This window comes from Scyliorhinus torazame, chromosome 12 (assembly GCF_047496885.1).
Source record: "Scyliorhinus torazame isolate Kashiwa2021f chromosome 12, sScyTor2.1, whole genome shotgun sequence".
Taxonomy (NCBI): Eukaryota; Metazoa; Chordata; class Chondrichthyes; order Carcharhiniformes; family Scyliorhinidae; genus Scyliorhinus; species Scyliorhinus torazame.
In genome coordinates, this window is record NC_092718.1 from 97,439,028 (window position 1) to 97,454,280 (window position 15,253).

The 15,253-nt window shown below is 46.9% G+C and overlaps 1 protein-coding gene across 3 annotated transcripts in view; it reads left to right on the forward strand.

Moving 5' to 3' along the window:
• The window catches only part of LOC140386585 (uncharacterized), a 113,417-nt gene that overhangs the window by 54,390 nt on the left and 43,774 nt on the right, over positions 1-15,253 (forward strand). For all 3 annotated transcript variants that reach the window (XM_072469033.1, XM_072469035.1, XM_072469032.1), the window contains 3 exons: positions 600-680; positions 2,685-2,750; positions 5,743-5,805. In XM_072469033.1, the coding sequence (XP_072325134.1) occupies positions 600-680; positions 2,685-2,750; positions 5,743-5,805 (210 nt within the window). The remainder of the gene's footprint in view (positions 1-599; positions 681-2,684; positions 2,751-5,742; positions 5,806-15,253) is intronic.

The window sequence follows — 15,253 nt, forward strand, 5'->3', positions numbered from 1 at the left end:
GACTCCGCACGGACAGTGACGCAGCGGCGAATTGAACCTGGGACCCTGGCACTGTGAAGCCACAGTGCTATCCACTTGTGCTACCGTGCTGCCCAATCATCCGGATAATTTTGAATGTCGCTTATCTCCTACATGTCTATCCTGGCGGCCACATGCTGCAGCACATGTTGTAACATTGCAAGTGTTCTCCTTCATGCTCCCTCACAGACAGCACGTTGGCACAGTGGTTAGCACTGCTGCCTCACAGCTCCAGGGACCCGGATTCAATTCCGGCGTCGGGTGACTCTGTGGAATTTGCACTTTCTCCCTGTGTCTGCGTAGGTCTCTTCCGGGTGCTCCGGCTTCCTCCCACAGTCTAAAGATGTGCAGGTTAGGTGGATTGGCCATGCTAAATTGCCCCTTAGTGTCCAAAAGGTTAGGTGGGGTTATTGGGTTACAGGATAGGTGGAGGCATGGGCTTAAATAGGGTGCACTTTCCAAGGACCGTTGCTGACTCGATGGGCCAAATGGCCTCCTTCTGCACTGTATGTTCTGTGATTACATCCTTTGTCAATGGTTAGAGAACGAGTTCTGTGCACTGACCATCCATTCATACACAGGACCCTGAGTGGCCTCTCGATATCATGCTGCAGCAGTGTCTTGCGACACAGGAGTGAATTTCAAGAGGAAACTAAAAGAGGGTAAGTCTTAACATTGGAGCAGAAATGTATCATCTGATTTAGTTTGAACAGCAAAAAGCACAACTAAACCCAAACCGCTTGCAGTAAGCTTGCCCACATTTTACATACATCCGACAGACAAAAGATCCAGACCTCTGTTTTCAACATTGCTCACTTTTGTATCATCTGCAAACCTTGGAATGATCATTCTTAGGTTATTAATATACAGTTTCAGGTTATATATATATCAAAAGATATGATCTTAAATTACACCTATTTATATATCCTGTAGGACACATAACACTTCTTTCATGAACGCTTTAACAATATCCACGTTCACAAATTCAATTGCATTATCTCATCAATCTTCTTTATTATTCAGTTGAAGATCTCGATACAGTTTGTCAGACACAATTAGCCAGCGCCAATTTGTTAAAAGCAGTCTTAATCATATTCTTCCAAGTGACAGTTAACTTTGTTCCAGAATATGGTCTACAGCTCCCAGCCACTAATCTGTTTTGATGGAGCATCTTTCACAATTTTAAGACGCCCTGTAGTGTTTGACTACCAGTGACATACATTTCAAGCGGTATCACAAGTTATAATGTCGGGAGAGCCACAGTCAATTTGACCACAGCAAGGTCCCACCAACAATAATGAGATGATGATCAACATTACTGTTGGCTGAAGGATATATGTTTAGTTTCTCCCTTTCTCCCATTTTGAAAAGGGAGGTAACATTCACAGCCTCTGGCACCATTTCCGTATCCAAGGAGAATACCTGGGAATACTGTGTGCAGTTTTGTTCCACATGTCTGAGGAAAGATTTGCTGTCATTGGAGACAGACCAGAGCAGGTTCATTATGTTTCTCCTAGGTATGGAGGGATTTTATTTGAGGGGAGTGAGTAGGTTAGGCCTGTACTCACTGGAGTTTAGAAGAATGAGAGGTGACCTTATTGAGACATATTGGATTCTCAGGGGGTTTGACAGGGTAGATGCTGAGAGGATGTTTCCCCTTGTGAGAAAGTCTATGACCAGAGAGCATAATCTCAGAGTAAGGGGGTCACCCATTTCAGACAGAGGTGAGGAGTAATTAGAGGGCAGCACGGTGGTGCAGAGTTTAGCACTGCTGCCTCACGGCGCCGAGGTCCCAGGTTCGAACCCGGCTCTGGGTCATTGTCCGTGTGGAGTTTGCACATTCTCCCCGTGTTTGTGTAGGTTTCGCCTCCACAACCCACAGATGTGCAGGGTAGGTGGATTGGCCACGCTAAATCGCCCCTTAATTGGAAAAAAATAATTGGATACTCTAAATTTATTTTTAAAAATAGAGATGAGGAGTAATTTCTTCTCTCAGAGGGTTGTGTATCTGTGGAATTCTTTATCACAGAGAGCTGGAGAGGCGGGTTGTTCGGTATGTTCAAGGCTGAGATAGACCGATTTTTAATCAGTGAGGGAAACGAGGGGTATGGTGATAAGGGGCGAAAGTGGAGTTGCGGATGATCATATCAAATTAGTAATGACCTCATTGAATGACAGAGCAGACTCGATGTGCCAAATGGCCTCCTGCTCCTCCACCTTATGGAGATTTGAAAGATTGTGTGCAACTTTAGCTCAGTAACTTAAGATGCATACCAACTCGTTGGGGAGACATTTTTACATTCAATGCTGCAAACCTCTGTACCTACTCTTTATCTATTTTCATTCTAGCCACTTGCTCTGCTAATTCCTACTTTACTGCGACGTTTGTTAAAGATGAGTGCAAAGTGCTCATTTAGAATCGCAGCCATGCCCCTTTCCTCCCCAAGAAGATTCTTCTTTGTCCCTAATTGGTAGCAGCTTCCTTTGACTATTCTTTTCAATCTCCACTCATTACCTGTTTTATTGAAGGTATTATGTTCCATTTTACATTACCTGTTAACCTTTCTGCGTTTCCTTTCTTTGACCCTTTCAGTTTCCTGTTCTTCCTCTGCTTGATTCTCTGCTGTCACAAGTCTAACATTTACCACAAGCCTCTTTTTTTACAGGAAGCACAGTGGTATCTTGCTATCCTGCTGCAGCAGCAGGTCACCAGATGAATCGGAGTGGACAAGGTAAAAGCTAAGATTTTGCGGGGATGGGGTAGGGGGAGAGGCCCGTTTGTTCACTTCTGTACAATTCGCAATTCTGGGGCGAAATTCTCCCCAAACGGCGCGATGTCCGCCGACTGGCGCCCAAGACGGCGCCAATCAGACGGGCATCGCGCCGCCCCAAAGGTGCGGAATGCTCCGCATCTTTGGGGGCCGAGCCCCAACATTGAGGGGCTAGGCCGGCGCCGGAGGGATTTCCGCCCCGCCAGCTGGCGGAAACGGCCTTTGTTGCCGCGCCAGCTGGCGCGGAAATGACATGTTGGGGCGGCGCATGCGCGGGAGCGTCAGCGGACGCTGACAGTTTCCCTCGCATGCGCAGTGGAGAGAGTCTCTTCCGCCTCCGCCATGGTGAAGACCGTTGCGGAGGCGGAAGGGAAAGAGTGCCCACACGGCACAGGCCTGCCCGCGGATCGGTGGGCCCCGATCGTGGGCCAGGCCACCGTGGGGGCACCCCCCGGGGTCAGATCGCCCCACGCCCCCCCCAGGACCCCGGAGCCCGCCCACGCCGCCTTGTCCCGCCGGTAAATAGGTACTTTAATTTACGCCGGCGGGACAGGCAATTTATCAGCGGGACTTCGGCCCATCCGGGCCGGAGAATCGAGCGGGGGGGCCCGCCAACCGGCGCGGCCCCATTCCCGCCCCCGCCGAATATCCGGTACCGGAGACTTCGGCAACTGGCGGGGGCGGGATTCACGGCAGCCCCCGGCGATTCTCCAACCCGGCGGGGGGGTCGGAGAATGACGCCCCTTGTGTCAGACAGGCTGGCCAGTGGCAGCTGATGAAATCACGCCATCAAATCTTCTCTTCCCTGTGGTACATGCCTCAATGCCACATGTCAGAACAGTTCACTCCTTGGGTCGAAGAGATTTACAACTTGCGATTCTGCAATATTTTCTCGGAGTTCAAAGTTGATGTACAACAACTTTAGTTGGGGGTCAGATGAATGGATGATCCTTTATACTATTCACTCAGATTTCCACTGAAGACAATAGAAAGGAAAATTGGGCAGCTATTAGAGATGGGCAACAAATGCTGGTCTAGCCAGCGAAGCCCACATCCTGTAAAGATGAATTTAGAAAAAAGCTGATCTGCCACCACCTAGTTTTACATCTTGCTCAAGTTGAATTTCATTGTATGATAGATAGTATTGGGGTAGATTCTGTCTTGATGTAAAACTGATGTTTTGATCAATGGAAATAAAAATTGGGGGATTTCTAAATTGCCACTGACACCACATAAAGCGACCAAATGTTTTCAGGGTTGTTTGAGGAAGTTCAGAGATACAGTTTTATCCAATTACAGCCCAGCTAACAATGTGGCGCTAAGACAACATAGAATGCTGCAGAATCGCTTTTAATGGTATATTATTTAGAACGCAATATGCAATTAAATATCTGTTGAATCTTTATAAGCATGAGGTCCACAGACTTGAATAGGGAATCCAAGCTGAGTTTTATTTACATGTTTTTATCTTCTGTTAATATGTGATTGTTGCTTCTCTTCCCGCACCTAATGTTGCACAATGCAAACTTTTATCTGTTTCCATCGCAAGATATTTTCCTGGAACAGGTCTCTAGTCTGTCGGCAGAGGGTTATAGCTTGAAGTGAGTCACTCCACCATCAAGCGTGGCTGGCCAGGAGTCTCTACCACTTTTACTGCCTGCTATTGGTTTGGAAGGGTTTTTACAGGTTGATCAACCTTTTTGACCGTGTTATGAATGCACCTTCCTCGGCCATCAAGTCCCAGGGTGGGACTTGAACTTGGAATTTCTGTCTTAGAGGCAGGGACACTACCCACTTCCTCACAAAACCTCCACGATGTAATTGTATCTCTGGTGAGGTTTTTCAACATGAGGTCGACAGAGTTGAACAGGAAACTCTGTTTTGTTAATATCTGATAGCCTGTTGAAAGTAATTCACATTTTTCTGCTCAGCCTATATATCAAAGGATTATGAAAAATAATCTGATTATAATTCGCTGGAAACAGGATATTAGGAAATAGTTTGTGGTAATTTTCAGTATAAAGGCATTTGCTCTGTTTTGGAGTACACTTTCTTTTTCCCACCAGAACATTTCTAAGCAGCATTAATATCATGTGGGCCTTAGCAATGAATGTGACTGAGCTATTGAACTAATAGTTCAAACATGACCCTGTCCTCAGAGTTACCACCACACCAAGCGATCGCTGGACAATGATCATGAACTGGAATTTTCCCCGCCCATCCCTAACACAGAGGCACTCGGGCAAGTTGTCCTCCAATTGCTATCCCAGCCAACAAAAGGAAAGGTACCTCTGAGGGAGGCAGTGGTATAGTGGTATTGTCACTGGACTAGTATTCCAGAGACTCAGATTAATGCTCTGGGGACCCACGTTCGAATCCCATCACGACAGATGATGAAATTCAAATTGAATTTTAAAATCTGGAATAAAAGGATGACCATGAAACTATTATCGATTGTTGTAAAAACCCATCTGGTTCATTAATGTCCTTTAGGGAACGATATCTGCCAGCTTATCCAGTCTGGCCTACATGTGACTCCAGATCCACAGCCATGTGATTATGCTCAATTAGTGATGGGCAAAAAATGCTGGCTAAGCCAATGATTCCCTTATCTCATGTATACTTGCTTTTAAAACATGGGGCCATTCCTGTTCTGTGGCTCAATTTCTCACTGGGGTTAATTAATTTGCCTGTTGGACCAACTAGAGAAGAATTTTAAATATATTTGATACATTGGACATCCCGTACACATTGAGCATCCTGTACAAAGTCTACACAGATCAGTTTCAGAATACCCTTCGGAATTCAATCAAGTGCAAACATTCTAAATATGAATTTTTGAACACTCATTTCAAATGGCTGATTTTGTTCAAATTACATATTTAACACCAGCTATTACATTTCAAAACAAGTTTCTCTTCTACTTTCATTGGAGCCTGTGTTTTCTCCATAGGTCTTGCTGTTGTACCTGGCTGTCTTGCTGCGAAGCTGGATTAAACGGGAATGTTGAAGCGAGGTGAGCGGATACTGAAGCAAAAGCAGAAATGCCCTACTATTAACTTCTCAGTATTTCTGTCTTTGTGGGCTGTGGGCATTGATGACAAAGTCAACATTGGTTGCTCATTCCTAATAGCTCTTCAGAAGATAGTGGTGAGCCACCTTCTTGAACTGTTGCAATTCACATGGTGTAATGTCAAGGATAATTCAGGGATCATACTTGGAATGGGCAGGTCATCCTGGAAGGAAATGTTGGAGACATTAAGCTTGTATCTGTTGGCAGTTTAGAAGAAAACGAGGTGACTTGATAGAAACATTTAAGATCCTGAAATTGACAGGGTGGATGTGGGAGAATCTAGAATTGGGGTCACTGTTTAAAAATAAAAAGTAAAGATGAGGTGAAATTCTTTCTCTGAGAGGATCGTGAGTCTCTGGAACTTTCTTCCTGAAAAGGCAGTGGAAGCAGAGCCTTTGAATATTTTTTAGACAAAGTAGATAGATTCTTGGACAGCAAGAGGATGATAGGTTATCAGAGGGGAGGCAGGATGCAGATTTGAGGTTACTCTCAGATCAGCCACGATCATAATGAATGGCGGTGCTTGCCTGAGGGCTGAATTTTTTTCTTTATTCTTTCATGGGATGTGGGTGTCGCTGAAAATGCCAGCATTTATTGCCCATTCCTAATTGTCCTTGAGCTGACCTTGCTAGGTAATTTCAGAGAGAAGTTAAGAGGCTGGAGTCACATGCAGACCAGACCTGGTAAGGACGGCAAATTTCCTTCGCTCAAGGACATTCATGTTTTCACGGTCACAATTACGTTTTAAAAAAATTTGGAATACTCAGTTCTTTTTTTTACAATTAAGGGGCAATTTAGCATGGCCAATTCACCTGCCCGGCACATCCTTTTGGGTTCTTGGGGTGAGACCCACGCAGACACAGGAGAATGTGCAAACTCACAGGGGCTGTTTAGCACAGGGCTAAATCGCTGGCTTTTAAAGCAGACCAAGGCAGGCCAGCAGCACGGTTCAATTCCCGTACCAGCCTCCCCAAACAGGCGCCGGAATGTGGCGACTAGGGGCTTTTCACAGTAACCTCATTTGAAGCCTACTTGTGACAATAAGCAATTTTCATTTCATTTCAAGATATCTGTTAAGGCCCCAGCTATTTTGTCCCTCGCTTTCCTCAGTAACCTGGGATAGATCCCATCCAGACCTGGGGAGTTGTCCACCTTAATGCCTTTAGAATGCCCAAAACTTCCCCCTTCCTTATGCCGACTTGACCTTAAGTATTTAAACATCCATCCCTAGCCTCAACATCCGTCATGTCCCTCTATTTGGTGAATACCGATGCAAAGTACTCATTAAGAATCTCACCCATTTCCTCTGACTCCATGCATAAATTCCCTCTTTTGTCTTTGAGTGGGCCAATCCTTTCTCTAGTTACCCTCTTGCTCCTTATATACGAATAAAAGGCTTTGGGATTTTCCTTAACCCAGTTAGCCAAAGATATTTCATGACCCCTTTTAGCCCCGAACAGGCGCCGGAATGTGGCGACTAGGGGCTTTTCACAGTAACCTCATTTGAAGCCTACTTGTGACAATAAGCGATTTTCATTTCATTTCATTTCTTGGTCACCATGACGAACAAAGTTTATATTCCAAACCTGTTGAGTGAATTTAAGTTCCAGAAGCTGCCGTTGTGGGATTTGAACCCATGCCCGCTGAGCATTGGCCTCCCTCCTCCTCCTGATCCTTGTTTGCATGTGTTATAACAGGAGACCCAGGGATCTGCAATATCAGAGTCCCTGTGGCCTCACCTGAATACAATCTACCCAGATGAGGGGAGACCCATCCACAAGATGCATTGCAGCAACTCACCAAGGTTTCTGAGACAGCACATTCCAAACCCACGACCACTACCTTCTAGAAGGACAAGAGCAGCAGAGACCTGGGAACCCCACCGCCTGGAGATTCCCCTCCAAGTCACTCACCATCCAGACTTGGAAATATATCGGCCGTTCCTTCATTGTCGCTGGGGCAACATCCTGGAACTTTCTCCCTAACACCACAGGGGTATACCTACACCTCAAGGCCTGTAGTGGTTCAAGAAGGCAACTCGCCACCACCTTCTGACCGGCAACTAGGGACGGGCAATAAATGATGGCCTAACTAGCCACATCCCTTAAATGAATAAATGAAACCGCCCTTTTCCTATGACTGCTGGGATATAAATACCCTGACCTGGGTGTTGATCGGGCATGGGAGACACTTCGACGAGTAGGAGGAGTGTATGGTAGTCAGAATAAACTAAACCTTTCTACAGACGTCGCTTCCAAGTGATTGTTTGCCTGAGACTTTACACTGGCAACAAGGGTTAAGCGGACATGCAGGAGGCGCTATTTCCCCCAGACAGGGCTCACCTTGATTAGGCCTTTGGAGGCCTCCACTCCGGTAACAGATATGCCACTCATCGGTAAGCTTGAGATGTTCGACTCTGAGACTGGGGATTGGACCCAGTATATAGAATGAACAAAATAATTTTTTCATCTGAACAACATAATCGGGATGGCAGACAGACGGTGACCCTCCTTGCAGTCTGTGGTGTGGAGACTTACAGCATTATCAAAAGTTTAGTTTTTCCCGACTCACCCGACAACCGCCAGTTCGTGGAACCCATTACACCGGTTGGCAACTATTTTGACCCGAAACCACCGCTAATCATTTGCCGTCTTCATTTCCACATGGCTTCTCAACACCAGGACGAACCTATAATGTAATTCCTGGGCGGTTATGCAAACACGCCTAGTCCTGTGAGTTCAAGCTGGCATTATCAGAGGCTCTCTGAGACCGGTTGGTTTGCAGGATCAGAGACAGGGCAACCCAAGAACATTAATTGGGTGGAACTCATCTGGACGTGAAAAAAGTGACTGAGATAGCTTTGTCCCGGGAAGGCTGGGAAGGTGGTGTCCAGGAGCTCCGAGCAATGACCGCCCTGAACCTTGGTCATCCAGCAGGATGTGGAGCGCTCTTCTCCCGCACAGAATTTCAGACTCCTGTCGTTGTTGTTTTTGAAAACTCACCACTATTCTTAGAAGTCGCCCTATATCAAAAAGGGCTGACATTCAAAATGGTGATCAGGGATTCTCACTCCCTGACTCCTATACAGGCTTCAGTGAATGCTATTCAGGTCAAACTATGTTTTCAAGTTATCCCCTGGTATAACCCATACCTTCACCAAAGATTTCATCTACTTACCACTTAGTAGCATTGATCCTGGGTCCCGCATTGCTAAGTAAGTAAAGTAGACTTTGGAATAACCGCTATTTGAGGTTAAATTAAGCTATTTTATTATTATATTTTTTCTTTTAAAAGCTGCAAATACTTTCTTTACAGAAAGGAAAAAGATCTTGCTTCTGGATCCTTCTGGTTGGTTGAAGGGACCTTCAGGTCCACCTTGACAATCAATCTTCTTTTTAAAGTCTGGTCTTCTTTAGACGTATTCGCTGGTGAGCTCGGTTACTGTGTCCCATCTTTCCCATGTACCGAGCTGTGAGAGCTGGCTCTTCTGGCTGTCTCTGAGCTGACTCTGAGCTGACTCTGCCTACTCTTTAAATTCTAGTCTTCTTTGGATGTATTAGCTATTTTAGCTCGGCTGCTTTGCCCTGTACCTTTCCCATGGCCGAGCTGACTGTAATCTGACTCTGAGCTGCTTGTTCCTTCTCTGCTTCTCTCTCTCTCCCTCTGAGTTCTGGTTCTCGTTCTGGTAGTTCCTGCCCTGGTCTCTGGGTTTATATATTTTTCTAACAGTTATCTAGTTTTTATGACTTTATTGTAAAGTAACTTATTTCACTTTGATTGTAAAAAGTATCTTTGATCTAAACCTTCTAATCCAACTAAGTGTTCATTTTGACATGACTTCATCTCATAGATCTGATTACATTGTGTCCTTTGTGATGTTCAAAATGCTTTGGTTTCAAGAGGTGTTACTTTTAATTCCTGTCATTTCTATAGTTTTATTTTCCAATTGTGTCCTCAGCTCATAATTTTGACTTTGATTTTGGCTTTGAATTATGTTTCTCATAGACTAATAGTCTCCAGTTTTCTTTAATTTACCTGGTATTAGCAAATTTTCACACTTAGAATTGTCACCAAATTCAACTGAACCTCATCCATACCTTTCCAGCTGCTCACTAAGATAGTTACTTTCAATGAAGGTGTGAGCCATTGTTTTTGGCTTCATTCAAAATCCTGTTTGTCTTGTTTGCTAAGCCTGCTTGACCAAGGCTATCTGCATTTTACAATCCTGCTCTTTGCAGCTGCTGTTAACCCTTTGTGGGATCTTTCCCTGTATTCTTTCATGATTCTCACAGACCAGATATTGCGAGACTTCCATGTTTCAAATGACACATCTTTCCATATTTTCAATAACATTGTTACCACACTGGGGACCAGGACCAATGGCACCAATTCCCCGCTGACGGACACCGGAGTTACCTGAATGTGCCGGCACCAGAGGGAGGCAGCAGGACAGGCACCAGCAGGAAACCCCACCCACCTGCAACCACCGCACCGATGACCGCCCAGAGCATGGACACATTTCATTGATGACAGCCCAAGGAGGGCCACCGCCTTTATGCATTTCAGCACCACGGGTGGCACCTATCCAGGTTACAAACCTGATCAATGGGTTCCCGATTCGGATGGAATTTGATACTGGAGCCGTGGTATTTGATCAGCCGCCGCACGTACAACACAATTCACTCAGGGATATGTGCCTTAACGATGAAAGATACCAATGACAGGCGGGCAATGTACACCGGGGAACCATTGGAGATCCTGGGCACCTCGGAAGTCCCCGTGGATTACGGGTGTGGTGTTGGGTGCTCTGGTGCACAGATGAGCCAACACAGTTGTATGTGGTACAACTCTATTTTATTTTAACTCTTGTATACAGTTCGTTCTGGATACTCTGCACGTGCTGTCTCCCTGAGTGTGTCGTGTAGCAGGTCTGTCCTTGTCCGTGTCTCCAGCTAATACTGACCACCAGGTGTCGTGTTTGTGCTTTTATATCTTTCTGTGATTGGTTGTGGTGTTGTGTGTTCTGATTTGTCTGTTGGTGTGTCTATCATGATGTGTGTGTTTGAATATCATGACATCCCCCCTTTTTACAAAGATATGTGCCTACGTGGTTATAAATATGATCGTGTCGTGAGTGCATCTAAGAGTGTGTGTGTGTGTTGTGTACAGCATGTGTATATGACGTAACTATTTACATGGGGCGATGTCGGGTGCGTCACACTAACAAGGTTGTACCATAACAAAACATGAATGCGAGAAAAAAAACAACTTGAACAGTGGTCCGGTCAGACGATATCTGGAACGATAAACAACAACAGGTTATAATACAGAAGTGTTTGACTTTTTTGAACGTATGAACAGCGTTATAAGTCCAGTCTAATGGGTGACCGCCTCAAGAATAGGCTGGTCTTCAAGCCGGTTCAGCTGTGGAGATTTGGGGTCACACTGGTTCACCTTGGACTGTTGGAGGTGATGCTGTTGCCGAAGTCTCTACTTTTCCATTTGTTGTACTTCGTGCAGTGCTTGGTTTTTCATTCGTGCAAATATAACATTCAACATCTTTGTTAGTGTTGCCTTGGCTGTGGTTTGGTTTACTAAGTTTTTTTGCTGGCCAGGTGTATATTGTAGCGCGTTCTAACAGCCTGTAACACAGTTCCTTCGTGTATTTCTATGTGCTGAGATGTTACTGTAGTTAGTAAGGCCTTAATTATCTGCAACTGAACACCTTCGTCGGTTTGTGGTCCTTGAGAACAACCACATATTGTCTCTATAATTCTATCAATTAATTTCTGTAAACAGTCAGATGATGTGCTGACTATGCGGGGACATTTCGACTGGCATGCCAACTCAAAAGGGAGAAAATACTTGTCTGCTTCAATAAAGTTTGCCCTGGATTTGACAGGTGGCAAGGTCCCAGAAACAGCCTTAGCTTCTGCATGCCAGGAACAAGGTGGAGTCTTTTTTCTTTTTATGTTTGTGGTGGACGGCATCTTGTAGCCGATGGGTCGTTGCCATCGAAGAAGCGCCATCACGAATATCATGCAAGGCGATGACTGTGCCAGATGTGGAGGTTGGCCGAGACCGTGCACGCTGGTTCCGGCCACCTGCTGTGCCGGAAGGGCGACTCCGCAGAGAAACGTCGAAGCATGTCGCCTTGGAGAGAGAATTGTTGCTCGCAGCAACGTCTGGCGATGGCGCGAATTGGTGTGTCCGTCTTGGACCGCCGGTGCTGGTCGCCACTGCCGACCCAGTGGGACTGCCACGCGATCCATTCCCTGTCGCCGTGGCATCCGCCGTCACCCTGAGCGTGCCATCACCGAGGCCGCGACACCGCCCGTCCGGAGCAAGGTCTGGCGTGCGCGAATCAGAGTCGGCGCTTGGCTGCTCCCCATCTGGAGTCCCAACAGGTTCACTGGAGGCAGCCGAGATTCCCTGAAGCTGCACTTCTGGAGTCGGAACATGCAGGAATGCACCGACCAGTGGAGAGGCTCGAGCCATCGAGGGTGGAAGCGGTGCGCCGCCACCGCAGTCGTCAGTGGTCCCACCGTGATCGTCGAGTGCCTCGGTACGCACTAGGCGAGGTCTGTCACCTTGCACCTTTTGCATGGGAAGTGGGATGCTGTCGTCACTCATCTCACATCCCGTGGATAGATCCTCATTAGCAGCTTGCTGTTCACTCGGGTTGGGTAAATTGTCAGAGTTTTCATCTGGTGGTGCACACCATGTCGGTGGACTGTCATTGTCTTGCCGTTGTCCTTCATTTGGGCTTTTCTTCTTTGGAATTTTAAATCTTCCCCAGACATTGCAGAACCTTGTTTATTACCCCCAAATTCTCCCATATGTATGGTCTCGAATATAGGATCCAATGTTTCTATCGACATTGTACTATTTTCCAAAGAACATTCCGTTTCACTTTTCTTCTCAGGTACCTCATATGTATCTTTGTCTAATGTACATGCCTTCATGGTCTCTGGGTCTTGCAAGGACTGCGCATCGGAGTCAAGCGTTTCTTCTATCGTGGAGGCTGTCCACGAGCTCTCTGTGGAGGCTTGTGACACTGGAGTCACTTCTTGTTCGTGCAAGGACTGCGCTCTGGAGTCTTGCATTTCTGCAATTGTGGAGTCTTTCCACGAGCTTGCTGTGGAGGCTTGTGACTCTGGAGTCACTTCTTGTTCGCGCAAGGACTGCACTCTGGAGTCTTGCGTTCCTTCTATCGTGGAGTCTGTCCACAAGCTCGCTGTGGAGGCTTGTGACTCTGGAGTCACTTCTTGTTCATGCAAGGACTGCGCTCTGGAGTCTTGCATGTCTTCTTTCATAAAGTCGGGAACGTTGAGCGGGACGTGGACCACGCTCTGTGTGGCAGCAGGCCGCTCTCTGTGGGCTTGCACCGCTCCCTGTCTGTTAATTTCAGGCTGCAGCATCATCCGGCACTGATAAGTTGGGACGTCATATCTGCTGGGTTGAAGATCCTCAAATCCGAAAAATGAATCCGCATCTGCGTCGGATTCAATGTGGGGGCCGCCTATGTGCAACACGAAAGTTTCGTCCGAGTCATAGTCGTATAGGACCACGGAGCTATCATTGGGCTCGCGAGGTCCGGAAACACTGTAAAGATCGTCATCGAAGTATTCGAGGTCGGAATCATCGGCTTGTGCGTAGGTAACTGCTTGTCGGAGGGTTCTTCGGAGGTCAAATTCATCTCCTGGGTCAATTTGCGCCAATGTGCTGTCATTCCAGGTGAGGGAAGGTTGTTTTACAGCTTTAACAGATTTTTGTTTTTTTGATTTGGGACGTTTCCCTTTTAAATTGGATTTGGGACATTTCCCCTTTAATATGGTGCGGTCTGGGGCCTCTGACATCCTGACGCTCGGTATGTAGCACGTAGGAAGCGACTGCGCATGCGCAGATCGCTGTTCCTTTACCGATGGCCGTTTTCTTGACTGCGCATGCGCAGCATCTCGCGCATGCGCAAACGAAACTTCCGGTTCTGCGCACTGCTCGCGCAACTGTGCTAGCGTGATACCTTTAGCAAGATGGCCACCGACCTTGACCCAGCCCTCTCTCAGGCCCGGGATTTCGGCCTCTGGGAATTCGGGCTCCGGGATCCCGGCCACGAGGTGAGTACTGCCGCTTTTCTTACCTTTGCTTGCCGATTGGATTGCGTTTTCTTCACAGTACTTGGAGAATTTGTCCAGGACTGCCTGGTAATTGTACCTTTGCAGCCTCCTGAAGAACCTGAACCTTGTGAATATTTCTCTTGCCCTTGCACTGGCGATGGTGAGGAGAAATTCAATTTTTTCGCTATCATCCAGGTCTTGGAGTTCAGCTGCCACCAGGAACAATTCGAACACTTGCCGGAATCGCCGCCAGTTTTCGCGGAGATCGCCGTAGCACTGGAGCGGCTGCGGAACCGGGAGCTCTATCATTTTGCCTGGGCACTACTGGTTGTCTGTGTACACTGAGGTATGCCGGCAGGTATCGATCCACTCCTGTACCATGTGGTGTTGGGTGCTCTGGTGCACAGATGAGCCAACACAGTTGTATGTGGTACAGCTCTATTTTATTTTAACTCTTGTATACAGTTCGTTCTGGATACTCTGCACGTGCTGTCTCCCTGAGTGTGTCGTGTAGCAGGTCTGTCCTTGTCCGTGTCTCCAGCTAATACTGGCCACCAGGTGTCGTGTTTCTGCTTTTATATCTTTCTGTGATTGGTTGTGGTGTTGTGTGTTCTGATTTGTCTGTTGGTGTGTCTGTCATGATGTGTGTGTTTGAATATCATGACAACGGGCTCAGTCGCCGAATCTACCACTGGTGGTGGTGAAAAGTTCTGGCCCAGATTTGCTGTGGCCCGACTGGCTAAAATGCTGGCATGTCTCCCGGGGGTATTCCAAGAGGGCCTCGGTATCATCCGGGAGGCCTCTGCCAGAATATAATAACAATAATAATCTTTATTGTCACAAGTAGGCTTACATTAACACTGCAATGAAGTTACTGTGAAAAGCCACTGGTCGCCACACTCCGGCGCCTGTTTGGGTACATAGAGAGAGAATTCAGAATATCCAAATTACCTAACAGCATGTCTTTTGGGACTTGCGGTAGGAAACCGGAGCACCCGGAGGAAACCCACACAGACATGGAGAGAACGTGCAGACTCCGCACAGACAGTGACCCCAGCCAGTAATCAAACCTGGGATCCTGGAGCTATGAAACAACAGTGCTACCCATTGTGCTACCGTGTCCCCCACTAATATCAGTTGACCCAGAGGCCCAACCACGCTATTTCCGGGCTTGCACCATTCCTTGCGCTTTGAAACTGTCGATCGATGGCGAACTGGACTGCTTGGAGAAGTTGGGAATCATCCACCCAGTGCAATTTGCAGATTGGGCTGTG